The 15,752-nt window shown below is 31.5% G+C and overlaps 1 protein-coding gene across 2 annotated transcripts in view; it reads left to right on the top strand.

Moving 5' to 3' along the window:
- The first annotated feature begins 754 nt into the window (after positions 1-754).
- The window catches only part of LOC149212138 (homeobox protein knotted-1-like 7), a 58,780-nt gene continuing 43,782 nt past the window's right edge, over positions 755-15,752 (top strand). Inside the window, exons 1-2 of one of the 2 annotated variants that reach the window (XM_089391732.1) lie at positions 755-1,852; positions 5,927-6,047. In XM_089391732.1, the coding sequence (XP_089247858.1) occupies positions 1,253-1,852; positions 5,927-6,047 (721 nt within the window). In that variant the 5' untranslated portion in view covers positions 755-1,252. The remainder of the gene's footprint in view (positions 1,853-5,926; positions 6,048-15,752) is intronic. The other variant, XM_089391731.1, reaches the window with a different exon arrangement.

The raw sequence follows: 15,752 nt of genomic DNA, 5'->3' as shown, positions 1-15,752 counted from the left end.
TTCATTCAAAATATTTATAAATAAAATATATTCAATTCTAATAGTGTTTTATTCAAAATATCTATATAAAATATATCTATAAATTTTTTTAGTTGATATAGAAATATTACTGACTAAAATAAATAAATAAAATTATCTTAAAAAAAATAATACATCACAATGACCTAATTAAAAAAATGACTAATACCCTATGTTAAAAATGTACTTTAAGTAGAATCTGAAATATTAACTGTGTTAAAAATTGATATTAAATGCTTCATTTAGAAGCCAGCATTATCCATATGTCTCTTCCAATTTACCATGAATAGCACAAAGGTTAAAGTTAATACACAAGGGGTGGGGACGGGGTAGTTGTGTGGTCCTAGAAAGGTAGAAATTATTGTTATTAATAATTCCTTCCTCTCGTCGGACAATAATATATAATTTTTAATTTTCCAAAAGTTTCACGTGCACGCACTTGGCAACAGCTGTTGGATGGATGGTCCCCTGCCCTGGAGTCGACGTGGTGGACGTGCATTCGACGCGTGTCATCCTTCTCGCTGGACGGCAGTCACGCGGGTCTGGGCGGGCCCACGGGGTGGCGGCGGGCCCCGCCAAGCCCCCCAAACCCTAAAAAACAGACGGTCAACGCTTCACGATCAAGTTAAGATGAAAAATAAACGAAGACAAATATTTCAGTAATCACTCATAATTACGACTGAACTAATCAACGATTCTGTGAATATCTCTCCCTTTCTATGTTATATTATATAATTTCTGTGGTATATAAAATTCATGATTTTCAATCTCAATCGCCCAGTTGTTGGATTTTAAAAATTCTTTCGCGTTTGGGTTTTTCATGGTTGCTGTATTGCAAAATCCTTGCATTTTGAGATTATGATATGGAAAGCATCTACCAAGCGCTAATCTGTACTGTTTTGTGCTTTTTCTGAGTTTGGTTGTGGTTTTTCCTCTTCAGTGGCCCATCTATAGTGCTTTTTTTAATCGATTTTTGGCTTGCAGCGGCCATGGGAGGCGGTTGTTGAGTACAGTATTGGGAGTTTGGAGTTTGCAGGTCTGATATAAGGGGGAAAAGGGCAAAAACCCAACAGTGATAACATGAAAAATTGAGAGGAGATCATTATCAGTACAGGAGAAGAGAGTGCGGTGTGTGTTGTACAAAAGAAAATTGGTGGTGTATATGTATTTATAAGAGGGTATAAAGGGCTTTTAGGGAAGCGGGAATAGATTTGACATTAAGGCTGTGATAGACATGAACGAAGGGAGTGGCCTCAAGGTGGGAGCGACTGCAACTTGGCTTAACAGTTTGAGTCACCACCATCACCACCACCATCCAAATTCCCACGTGGAGGGTGACCAATCTGGCATGATGGGTTTCTCTGCTCAGCAGCAGCACTCTCATGGATCTACAATTATAGATCACTCGGCCTCAGCGGCAGCAGCTGCAGCAGGAGGAGGAGGAGGGGGAGGAGGAGGAGGAGGCGGAGGGGGTCAGGGAAGGGGTATGTTGGATCTGCACTCAGATACAGCTAATAGCAGTGAGCTTCTGGGCAGCAGCAGATCAGATGGAGATCACCCACATCATGGCCACCATGATCAGCAGCAGCAGCAGCAGGACAATCATATGGTGTGGCAGAATTCAAGGCTCAAGGCAGATGTTCTCCAACATCCACTGTATGACCAGTTGTTGGCTGCTCATGTTGCCTGCTTGAGGATTGCAACTCCTGTGGATCAGCTTCCAAAAATAGATGCTCAGTTGGCTCAGCAGCACCATGTTGTGGCCAAGTACTCAGTCCTAGGAAGGAACCAGCTCTTGACTGGAGAGGAGAAGGAGGAGCTTGACAGGTTCCTGGTTAGTAATTTCCATTCTTGCATCCCTCAATATAATCAAAAACTATTATGTATGGATTTTCATTCCTAACTGGTGTCCTCTACATTGCTTTTCATGGCTGCCAACAAGTATAGATAGACCTCAGACCTTATTCATTTTTCCATGGTCAGTCCATTCTCAAAACCCCATCCTTGGTTGCTTCTTGTTTGGAATCCATTATTTTCATGTTTCTGAATAAATGCATACCATCAAAATTTAGGTTTGCACAACCAAACCCTGGATATTGGATAAATTATGGCAGTATGAATAACTTGACATTGGGTTTATAATAGATCTTTGGTAAATACATAGGACAGCTTGTCTGGTTTGTTCAATCGAAGACCAGGCACCATAATTGTCCCATTCGATGTCGACAGTTGCTGAGCCCACTCCCCACAAACTGTAACGTGATGGTAAATTTCAGGAACACTGCGGGAACATCATGCGGGACGCATTTGACTGGGATGGATGGAAATGAATGACAGTCAAGTGGGTGGGTTGCTTCCTTTCAAATTCCTGTACGTCACATGGCCACCAACGAGATTGGTCGATAGCACCCCTCCATTAGGCGTAATTTCAGGGTTTTGTCCATGACATGGATTTCAGATATGACCGACATGGTTCAAACAGTCAAGGGTATTATCCTTAAAATAATGTAAACTCCCCTTCGATCATGCAATTTGACTTTGGCTTTTCCAGCTGATTGATTATTTGCTATCTGTCATCTGAACTTCAAGCTTCAAACATTTCAAGTTAGCTTAATTAGGGTGATTAGTTTAATATTAAAGGGGAGTAAACAACCTGCTGCCAGAATAGTAAATATAAAACTCTCACAAACATACATAGGTTCAATTATTCAAACTGTGTTACATCTTTGTAAGTCAAAACATACTAGCAAAACCACCTAGCAGGCATCCTACTCCAGCATGAGATTAGGCAGCGACACTACTCTTGCAAATAAACCTGGAAGTGGCAATTGACATGCTGGAAAAAGATTGTCAATATCAGTATGGATGCCATTTAAAACCAACATGGAAAAATTTTACATATAGGCATTTCATCTCGTCTAATTATTCGAACAAGTTTACATCCTTTATAGGTAAACACCTATTGACAAGCAGGCCAATCCAGCATGAGGTTACCCAGCAAGACTGCTTTTACCCCCAAGAAACCTTGAAGTTCCCATTGATATATCTGAAAAATGATTGTTAATATCAGTATTGGGACTGCAATACATGATAAAAATAATTAATCTGATGATTGTTATTATCAGTATTGAGACTGTCATAGATGAAAGAAGGTCTTACTTGTATTCAGAGACAACATATTAAGCTTACTCTATCATCTTATGCATATTGATTCATTTGATCGTTTTACATGATTAAATTCACAATGTTCTCTATCACCAAACTTCTGTTGCAACATTCTGGCCTACTCATATTCTTACTCCTATGATTCTATTAATCATAACGAACTTCTGTTGCAAAATTCTGGCCTACTTATATTCTTATTCCTATGCTTGCATTAACTGTCAAACAGTTAGCTACAATGACACTTCATACTTACTGCAACTTTCTATAGCCAATTCTCTAAGATTACACATATATATTTGATTCGTTTTTATCTTTTTACTTCATTAAATCCTTAATTCTCTTAGTCCCCACAGCAACATTCTGGCCTAGTTGTATTCATACTCCTATAAATTGCCATACGTATCAGACAGTTAGCTATAACCACCCTTCTAGTCAACATTCTAACCTACTCATATGCTCACAGATATTGTAATACCTATGGAACAAAGACATAAATGCGGAAACCTTTTGCATAAATTTAAGTTGAAGTCATATTTGTGCGTAAAAAGAGTATATATATATATATATATAACATCAATGTTTGTAAACTAGAATTAATTTAGGTGAAAAAGATCTTATTCATTTTTTTCAATCACTTAGAATTTTTATTATTTATTATAAATATATTTTACAAATATAAACTTAGTGTTTCTTTTGAAAATTATTTACATTCACAATTATTAACTCAATATTAACCCTTCACAATTATTGACTCAACATTAACCATGGCCTACAAAAGGAGAAAACATATTCAGTCAATAGGGTCATTTGATTATCAGCATCATTTGTTTTTCAGAAACTATATAGGATTCTAAATATGTTTAATCAAATTTTTTAGCTGGAATTTTCAAGTTTAAATAAAGGTGTATTAAGAATAATATTTAAAATAGTAAAACTTATTTGAAGTAGTTTGATTAATTATCACTTTAATTATTGTTGTATTATAAAATATTTGTAAATAGTGAGAGTTAAACTTTAAATATTTTTTAGATCAAGATCAATGTATTATTGAAGTATTATGTAAATTATGATATTGAAAGTTCAAATAAACTTAGTATCAATATTAAAGATTGTTCACTGAGTTTTGGATTGTATCAATATCTAAAAATTGTATAGAAAAAATCTAAAAAAAATCTTAGATAGATAGTGATTGAATATACTGTTTATTCTTAAATACTAAAACATCTATTTAATTCTCTACCCTATTCCAATATTATTCTCGAACATAATTATGATTTAACCTCACCCCAAAAAACAATTGTATTATAAAATATTATATAAACTCTGAAATTCAAAATTCAAATATCCCTTTTATGAAACCCAACCCAAAAAAAATTGCCAAAAATAAATCTGTTAAACTCCCGCCATAGAATACACCCAACCTAGCCCACTGGTCAATGGATTATTATATTATTATCCTCACCCTAACTACAGCCCAGCGGAGTGATCATTGGATTACAGAAATTTGAATGTACAAGAAAACAGTAAAGATGGGTATTCAAAAGGAATTTTACCACTCAGCTTATCGAAGTCTGAGCCATTGGGTACTTGCTGTCTTACTGCACAGAAACTTCCTATAGGTTCATATGACCTCGTTGCTCACACAAGTACTCATCGGGTAGCGTGTTGACAAGTCCTTATCAAGCAGACACAGCTCGAAAAGGGCCTGCCATCGGCCATATTTGAGGGATCTGTCCAATGGATATTTCCATGAAAGCTCATTTAGATTCCTTTCACGTCCGACTAACAACGATGGTAATAAATAATGTTAAGCACAGACAGTACTGTAAACGGTGTCTGGACCATCTTAATGTGAATTCCAGCAGCAGTACAATGAATTCCATTGTACTGTCGCAGAGCCCGTACTTACATAAAGAGGGGGCTCGGTAAAATTTGGAGAAAGGGAGCCCAACAAGTTGGGCGTTGTCGTGATCGATGGACGGCGGCTTTATAGAGCTGCTGTCCTCTACTGCACACTGCCACCATCTTGCCTCTGTCACGGCGTCTGCATTCGTTTAGGAAGCTGACAGGACACTGAAAGCGAGCAGAATTATGAGTGAGTTACTCGACCCTCGATGTAGCCAAGAGTATTGAACTCCTCACCAATCCCTGGTTAGAACATATATACATTTTATATATCCACATCCCAAATGCCCTTGTTTTTATTTCTGTGATCCAAGTTTTTCTCGATTTTCTGCCCTTCGGTAGAACATTATTTAAGGAACGAGAAAACTCAGGCCTCCAGATTACATATACTGAGTTTTTTTTCTTTTTTAATCTATCGTTTTGTTCTGGTTATGAAAATATTTGATTATGACAATATTTCTTTCATTCAATCTGATTCTCATTTAATTGTTGTATGATGAGTTGTACCAGTAGGTTGTTGAGTTGGTTTCATTTAGACAATTTTTAATTCTAGAATATTCTATTTCTACATTATTTTAGTATGCAGGAGTGATTCAGATTTGGTTGTTGTGGGTTATGAACATATTTCTTTTATTTAATCTGATTCTCATTTAATTGTTGTAACATGAATTCTACTCGGAAGTTGTTGAATTGATGTTGAATTGATTTTTATTTAGACAATTCTAGAACACTCTATTTCTACATTATTCTAACATGTAAAATGTAAGTAAGATGTTGGTTCGGTGTGATGAAGTTTAACTGTGAAACTAATAAATCCATTTCTGGTTTGGTGCTGCAGGCACAGTATGTGTTGCTGTTATCCTCTTTTAAAGAGCAGCTGCAGCAGCACGTTCGCGTTCATGCAATGGAAGCTGTGATGGCCTGTTGGGAGCTTGAGCAGTCTCTCCACACTCTTACAGGTACGGGAATGGTAGAATAAGCTCATCGTGATGAATATTAACGTGACTGGTTGGTTGCACTTGAACGTGATAGATAATTTATTATGCATGAATGTTAAACGATCATTTCTTTTTGCAATAAAAATTATGTGAACTGAAATGAAAGGGAAAGGGAATGCCACATTATTACTGAGCTGACGTGGAGATATGGATTAGGTTTTTCGCGTTTTTGGATTAGGTTTTTTTGCGTTTCTTGTGAGCTAGGAGTCAAAACAACGCCATACTAAATGCCCCCTTTTCATAAGGGTCCCTTTAATAATTTATTGTAGAAATGTGGATTGCCACAGCCTTTTCTTTCCTATTTAAATTTATTAAAGAGTATATTTATTCATTTTTATTTAATAATATATTATTTGTAAATCAAATAACTATTTACATTTATTTAAACATCAATGAATAGAATTTTCATGAATAATTAATTATTATAAAAGTAACTTCTATTGCTAGATTTTTATCCCCAACAACGTGATGAATGTGACCCAATGAAATAAATATGTTAGAAATGATCTTCTTGTGAGCAAACGAAATAAATGTGTTACACATGATCTTTCATGTCAACAGACCAAATCAAATAAACATATTAGGAATGATCCTCATGTGAGCAAAAGAAATAACATGATCCTCATGTGAGCAAAAGAAATAAATGTGTTAGAAATAATCCTCATGTGACCAAATGAAATAAATGGGTTAGAAATGATCTCCCAAGTAATGAAATGAAATAAATATACTAATAATGTGGCTTTTAGTTTATTGTTTTATGTGATGTGGTTAGTAAAATTATATATATATATCTATATCTATATAAAATAATTGAATATTTGAATTCATAAATTTTTATTTATATAAAACTTTAAAAGTTTTATTTATTTAAATAAAACAATTGAATATTTGAATTCATAAGGTTTTATTTATATAAAACTTTTAATGTTTTATTAATTTAAATAAAACTATTGAATATTTGAATTTATAAGTTTTCATTTATAAAAAATTTTATATTAATGTTTTTTTTTAAATGTCAAATTTTAGTTTATTGGGTCTTGAATAGATGGTGATAAAAGTGTTCTATTAAGACAATCTTTGATGTGAAGTCATGGGTTCAATTCCTTGTTCCAAGCAAAATGATGTATTAAACATGATGAAGATGTAGTCCTACCAAACTTACAAAATAAAAAAATTAAAATTTTAAATTATAAAACAAAGTTAAAACATAAATACTAATTTATATTATTATGAAAAGATTATATTTTTTATTAAAAAAATTATAATTTTTTTAAAGTCATAATTTAATTTATTGAAATTTAAATTAAATTAATTGAAAATAAATCACTTTAACGTTATTTATTTTTAAGGTATATAACATCATTTATATGTTAATTGGGGTTATTTTGGGTGAATAGGCGAAAATATTATTATTTCTTCCACCTAAATTTAATTCCCTATAAATAACAAGATAATGAGAAGACTAAAACAAGATGATTTCCTTAAAAAATAAAAACATAAAAACAAATCAAACAAAACAAATTATTTCTCATTCTTTTATATTTAAGGAAATCACTTTTAAATTATAAATAAAATTCTTGGTATTATTATCTTTTACTGAGAAAAAATCAATTTGTATATATATATATATATAAAGATTATAAAAAATTATTTTTGAAAAATAAGATATTTAATTTAATATTAATGTTATCTATCTATCTATCTATCTATCTATATATATATATATATATATATATATATATATATATATATATAGATATATATATATATATTAGCGTCCATTCAGACTAAAGTTTGGTTTATCGGACCTAAAGAAACGAATTATTTAGTTTGATTTAAGATTTTATTCCTATGCTCAAAAAGCTTGGAGAGAAGCCTCCCTAGCTCACTGTAATTTTGACAATGTAAATGGCTAGGAAGGTGAGTATTGCAACAAAGATTTTGAAACTAAGATCTAATGTAGTTGTACATGGGGCACTCTAAGAGGAAGTGATTTTCATCCTCAATGTTTGTCACTCTAAGAGGAAGTGATTTTTATCCTCAATGTTTTTATTCTCACAGAGATGGCAGAACCTTTCCATCCATGGTGTTTTAGGAACTGCCCAACCCGTTTCACTATCGAGCTCATGAGAGTTCGTTCTAATCTTGGCTATATTAATTTTCTTCTTTGAGCTAGTTAAAAGAGAGAGAACTTTTGATCTTCTAGGCTGGGGTTAATAACCTCCTTATAATATCTTAATTTTCTTTTAGCTGTTAAATCTTTCTATTGATATATATATAAATAATATTTTTTACAATTATATATATAAGAAAGATTACTTTTAAATATATTTAAAAAATAAAATTATATGATTGATTTTGATATTTCACTCGAACATTAAAAAAAAATAGCCAAACTTACTTATAAACACTTTGTTAATTCTCATTCTTCATGTTCATAAACATGGCATCACATATGGGAATGCCCTTGAATCATTACACACTCTTTGCTTGGCCTTAAGCTTCAACATTTAATGGGAAAAAATGGCCTGTTACCATGAATTTCAACCTAAAACTTGGATTAATTAGAGAAGATGAAATAGATATAGATTTAGTTACTCGAACTTTTAAGTTTCAATCGTTAGTTGAGGATTTTTTAATCATATATAGATTAAAGTAATATATTTAGTAATAAGAAGATGAAGGGTAATTTAATATATCTATAAATATATATTAAGGGGATATATTTTAATTTACATGTAGATATGGATATATGTATTTTTGAAAGAAGATGAAAAAAAAATTGAGCCAACCTAAGTAGATATGGATATATGTATTTTTGAAAGAAGATGAAAAAAAAATTGAGCCAACCTAAGTGCATCATTAGCAAGAAAATCACAAAGTCTTTTGAAGATAGAGGAAAGAGGAGACATGATGAAATTGAATAAGTGAAAAATAGATAATTTATTGGGATCAACACATTAGAATGAAAATAAAAATAAATATGGAAAAACTAATGAAAAATATGAATACCTAGAATACCTAGTGAATATGTGAAAGCTTATGTATTGGGAGGTGGTCAACCAAAATGTGAACCAAAAGAGTTTTAAGAGAGAGAAAATGAATTAGGACTATTCTTTATCATCTCATTAATGAATAAGTTATTTCACATGTGCACATAGTGAACCCCTTATGTAAGAAGCTTCCCATAAAGATATTTAAGAGTTAGTTATATAACACATAAAATAAAAGCTAACTAACTAAATTGAATCTTAAACCTTTCAATAGAAATTTGCTACCAACTTTGCAACAAGTTTTTGTAGTTTTCCATGCTTAATATTCACTAGTTAGAAACATTCAGTTACAAGTTTTGCCACGAACTTTGCAACAAGTTGTTGTAGTTTTCCATGCTTAATATTCACTGGTTAGAAACAATTAGTTACAACTTATAGTGGGACTATAATTATTATATCATCATCTCTGTAGTGTATCTTTAAAGAGAAGAATAATTTTATTTGTTAAATTGGAAAATTTGTTTCACTAACAAAGGAGGAGGTGGTGTCATTAATCTATGCATAGGGAATGGTTCTTTTCAGTAAATGAATTATCTATCTAAAATATGCGATCTCCTAAATATAGTCATATGAGTTTGTTTTATACAAGTGCATTCCAAGTGTATTTATAACAAACTAATTGATTTTTTAGATATTAATTCTTTATAAGTTATGAAAAATAATTAGAAATTAGAGAGGAAACAAATTCAAGAAGCAAAGTATATATAAAAAAAATTAAAAATTAAAACTCCATCATATATATTCTTTTTAAAATAAATATCAATTATTTAAAAAGAGATAAAAAATTTAAATATATGAACAATACACTTTTTTTAATATAAATTAATCTAAAATTTCTTATTTAATAAATACTATTTAATAATTGAATTGTTTAAAAATTAATCTAAATATAATATTTACTAAAATCTAAGATATCCACTTTAAAATACAAATTTAATATATACATACTAGGAATAAATTAGAAATATCGTATTATTTGTTCTCCAATATTTATAAGTGAATACTATTATTTGTTCTTCAATATTTATAAATGAATACTATTATTTAGAGTAAATATACATTATTAAAAATGAAATAATATATTTAATATTTTATATATAATAATTTTAGAAATACTAAATAATTATAGTAATTTTATAAATAGTAATTAATATCTGATAAATTAAAATATAATTAATTTTTAGAAATATATTTTTATAGAAATTTAATTGTTATTTCTTCATATACTACATGGATATTATTGTTAATAGATATAAAAACATAAATCAATAAATCTTATTTAAAGAAATTTAAACATAAAATTAGCAAGTCCCTTATAACAACGGAGTACACTTGAAAAAAATATAAAAACTTTAAAGTAATATTTAAACAATATTAAGTTTTTAGATATCCATAAATATTATTTATTATAGAAAATAACATAAATGCAACTATACATCATGCCAAGAAAAAAGTGTACGTACACTTTTCCCTTCCATATAATTGAGGACAAAGTCACAATTTAATTAGTTTATGTGATTACTTTTAAATATGTCTGATATTTTAAATAATAATTTTTTTTGAAATAGTAAATATATATTATAAAATTTTAGTTTTGATTTTAAAATTATAATAAAAAATAAATTTAAAATATAAGTATTAAAACTAAATTATTATTAAATTAATAATTATCACGTGTTTACTAAACAACAAAACGGTTTTAAATTTTAGAATATATATATTTTTAAATATGTTTAATTTAATTTATATAATAAAACATTATATATTTCTAATTAATTACTATGAAAAAGTATTTTAATTATAAGAATAATTTTGTAATTTATATGTAAAAATAAATATAAAATATATATATATATATATATATGAAAAATGTGAGAGTTTGTTTTCACATAAAAAGATGTCTATACGATGCTTTTTCTATATTGAGAAGTAGGGTTGAGGGACCATCTTCTTGTAGAAGGGAAACTAGATTGTCCTTTAGAGACAACATGAGAAAAACTAAGACAATTTTAAACATGTTTAGTACAAAGGGGTGTTATTTAGAAGTGCTGAAAAGACTAAGGACACTATGCAAATAGAGAAAAAAACAAAGGCATGTAAGGCATATTGAGAGACCCTTTCATGATGAATGTTTGACATTGAAAATTCTTGGTGTTGACACTATTTTACCTTGGCTTTTTTCTCCTTCTTGAGCATGTGCAGGTAGGCGAAATTGTTGTCATATGCTTCAAGAAATTAGACAGGGTGCTCCCATTTGATTATGCAACCATATGAACTTGCTAGATGAGGTGAATCTCCCTTGGAAACTTGGGAAAAATTGTTAGGGCATTGAGGCTGGTTGTCACTCTTAGGTTTAGTTTTCTTGCAAGATGGAGAGTTGCCTCCATCTGCAGGACCTTTGACATGATCTTGCGCCATAGGAGGGCCAGGGCTATGAGGAATGACTTGCTGAGTGCAAGAATCCAATGTTGCTAAAATTTCCCGAGAGCTCATGGATGCCTGAGTGAGTAGGACAAAGGGGAAGTCGATACCCATTGACCTTGAGAGGTTGAAAAGAGAGTCAAGTATTGTTTAGATTGGAGCAGATCTCTACCATTCTGTTGGTGGTTCCAGCTCGGGCTCCTTCCATGCACCAAAGATGGAATACCAATAGATTTCACACAACCCAATTCCCATCACCAATATGACACCATTCCTCCATTTCCATTGCAACGACTAGATTGCAATTGTATGGTGAAATTTCTAGATTGAAAAGCTCCTCTGATTAGCCATGTTAAGGAGAGAGGGGCAAACGACCACATCCTCTTCCTCCATGTGTTGCTTTGCTATCTCATGGACCATAAATAATTGCTTGGGATTGAGACTCTTGGAAACAATAATTGGTGGTTTTGTGCACAAGAGCTAGACTACGCTTACCTAAATTTGTGGCTTGTATGAGGAAATTTAGGAGAAAATGCATTTTTTGGAGGAAGAATAAAGCCCACAGAGAATATCTTGGAGAGACCATAGTAATGTCAACTGAATCACATTGAAGATACTCTTATTTGCATAATCACTAATAAGACAAGTGGTTAATTATGAGCATGGGATCTATCATATACGCTCTAACATGGTCTAGTGATCGGTGGTGGATTAATAACACCTCAATCTGGGTGATACATATAAATAATTAATACTCAATTAAAAAGAAATTATAAAACATATAAATAATTATTTGGCAATGAAGGAATCCCTTCCTACGACTTGGACACAAATCCTTTTAGTGCCTATCTTTAAAAGTGGGGATAAATACATTCCCTCCAACTATAATACCATTATGACTAACCACATTTTAGCCATGTTGTATGAGCTTATTTTGGAAAAGAATATTAGCCTTTGGCTTGAAAGTCATAGTAAAAGGGCTAAAGGGAAAGCTGGGTTTACGAGACATCACTCAATTGTGGGCCATCTTGTTACTCTTAGGATCATTGCAGAGCAATGTTTCAATAATAAGATTGATCTCTGACATTGTTTTTTAAACTTTAGAAAATATTTTGACACCATTCGTAAGGAAAAAAATGGAAGATGATAGAATATGTAATGGTTCCTCCCAAGTTGAGGGTTGTCATGACTAGGCTATATAAGAATGTTATTCCAAATTTTAGGACCACTAAGGCTTAGCCAAAATAAATTAAATGCAATATCAGAGTCAAGAAAGGATGTCACTTATCCCCTACCCTTTTTGGCATATACATTGATAAGCTAGAAGAGTGTTTGGAAGATGTAGAGTTTGATGGCCCCATGCTTACTGATATGGTCATAACTCTTCTCCTTTATGATGACGATATTGTTCTTTGGCAAGGATCCATGACGATCTCACCAAGAAACTAAGAATCCTCCAAGATTTGTACTCAAAGATGGGTGTGGCTTTCAATACTGACAAGAATAAACCCATGATAATTAAATCCAAAAATATCACCAATGATAATTTCATTTATGATAATAACTACTTGGAGAAATTTCTTGCATACAAATATGTGGGAATTGACATCCATCATTAACTCAATTGGAATTACAACATTGAGAAAAGGATAAATGGAGGATGAAAAACTTACTATGGGCTTCAAAACAATTGTAAGTTAACAAATCATTGGATTTGGAATAAAAAAAAACTCCCCTTTGATACTCTCATCACCACTACTATTGTATATGGGTATGAGGTTTAGAGTTGTGGTATATCTAGAGAGTTGTGGAGGAAGATTGAGCAAATCCAATTTTTTTTTATAACCTATACCTCAAGATCAAAGGAAATACTCCCTACCCTATCCTCTTGATCAAAGCTAGCCTTCCCCCCATTAAAAGCATGACTATGACTATTTATCTCATGTACAAGAAGAAGTTGTTCAACATGGAAGTCAAGAGGTTTCTTAAAATTGCTTCTAACTCTAGCTAAAATCCCCACCTTCCACTCAAACAATGATAGCATAAAGATGTCTAGTCTTGGCTAGACCATTCAAGGATAAATGATGAGATAATGCAGAAATTTCCTGAGAGCTCATGGATGCCTGAGTGAGTGGGAGAAGGGGGAAGTCGATACCCATTGACCTTGAGAGATTGAAAAGAGAATCAAGTATTGTTCAGATTAGAGCAGACCCCACCATTCTGCCGGTGGTTCCAACTCGAGCTCCTTCCATGGACCAAAGATGGAATACCAATAGATTTCACACAACCCAATTCCCATCACCAAGATGACAACAATTCTCCATTTCCATTGCAATGACGAGATTGCAACTGCGTGGTGGGATTTCTGGATTGAAAAACTTCTCTGGGTAACCATGCAAATGAGAGAGGGGCCGATGACCACATCCTCTTCCTCCATGTCTTGTTTTTCCTATCTCGTTGACCATAACTAATTGCTTGGGACTGAGATTCTTGGAACAACGGTAACCAGTGGTTCTGTGCACAAGAGCTAGACTTCGCTTACCTAAATTTGTAGCTTGCATGAGGAAATTTAGGAGGAAATTCATCTGTTGGAGGAAGAGTAAAGACCACAAAGACTGTCTTGGAGAAACCATAATAATGTCTACTGAATCACATTGAAGATACTCTGCTTTGGATAACCGTTGATAGGACAAGTGGTTAATTATGAGCATGGGATCTATCATATATGCTCTAACATGATCTAGTGGTCAGTGGTGGATTAATAACACCTAGATCTAGGGGATACATATAAATTATTAATACTCAAATAAAAGGAAATTATAAAACATATAAATAACTATTCGGCAATGAAGGAAGCCCTCCCTACGACTTGGACACAAAGCCTTATAGTGCTTATCTTTAAAAGTGGGGATAAATACATTCCCTCCAACTATTATACCATTATGATTAACCACATTTTAGCCATGTTGTATGAGATTATTTTGGAAAAGAATATTAACCTTTGGCTTGAAAGTCATAGTAAAAGGGCTAAAGGGAAAGCTAGTTTAGGAGATGTCACTCAATTGTGGGCCATATTGTTACTCTTAGGATCATTATAAGGAGGTGATCAACTCCAATTTTGAAACTAGATTTATATCTTATCCAGAAGAAAATGAATATTGCCAAGATAATAACTAATTCTCATGATCTTTAAAGTGAAACTGGACATCGGTTAATTCCGAGAATGCCATGGGATGGATGAAAGAGTCTCTCACCTATGAGATACTAAGAGGGTTGAAGATGAAGATTATTTTCTCTTGGATTGTCCACCTTTTCCTCACACCCTTTCTAAATTTCCAAATATTTGTCATGTCACCAACCTTCTTTACTTGTTAAATCAACATAACTATAGTAATCTCTACTCTCACTTCTTTTCGAGCATAGAAATAAAATGTTAAAAAATCTCAATTAATCTCTCGTCAGGATGTTTTTATTTTTATTTAAACATATAAATTATAAAATTTAAAATAAAGTATCATTTCAAATTTATTCTCAAGTTTATAGTGAAATAATAATTGATTATTTTATTTCATTTTCGGAAAGAAAATTGATATAAATATAACTTTTTTACTCGAGAAATTTAATTAAAATTAGAAATCTAAATAAATAATATAATTAACATGATTATTGTTAACTTAAACTACCATCACAAATTATTAATTAACTATTTTAAAAACATATGAAATTATTATTTCAATAATCAATTTATAATTAGCATTCAACTTACTAGTAAATACATATCAATTGAGTTTGTAATTTCAATAATTCATTTTTAAAAATATATGATATAATTAACATTCAATTCACCATTAAACATATATCAACTAAATTTACGATTTTAAATATCTATTTCTAACCAACATGCAACTCACAACTAAATTTCAAATAATATAATGTCTATTGAAAGATTAAATTTCTAATAATATAATATTTATTGAAGATTAAATGTCAAAAAACTTTCATTAATATATGTAGACATTTTCATTATAAACTTCTACAAAATAATGTTAAAAGAGAACTTTCTTTGATCATCATCCATGTTCTTCCTGCAACTCAAAATCACATTCACTGCTATTAACCCTATGTAAACTTTTAGTTATAACAGAGCTCTCTTTAGAATACTATCCTCCTTATATTAAAATAATTAGTTTTA

Source organism: Pinus tabuliformis, chromosome 1_1, assembly GCF_031772625.1.
Source record: "Pinus tabuliformis cultivar Carrire ecotype Pingquan chromosome 1_1, CPIR1, whole genome shotgun sequence".
Taxonomy (NCBI): domain Eukaryota; kingdom Viridiplantae; phylum Streptophyta; class Pinopsida; order Pinales; family Pinaceae; genus Pinus; species Pinus tabuliformis.
The sequence above is the reverse complement of the archived record's forward strand: the minus strand, read 5'-3'. Positions and strand labels throughout refer to the sequence as shown.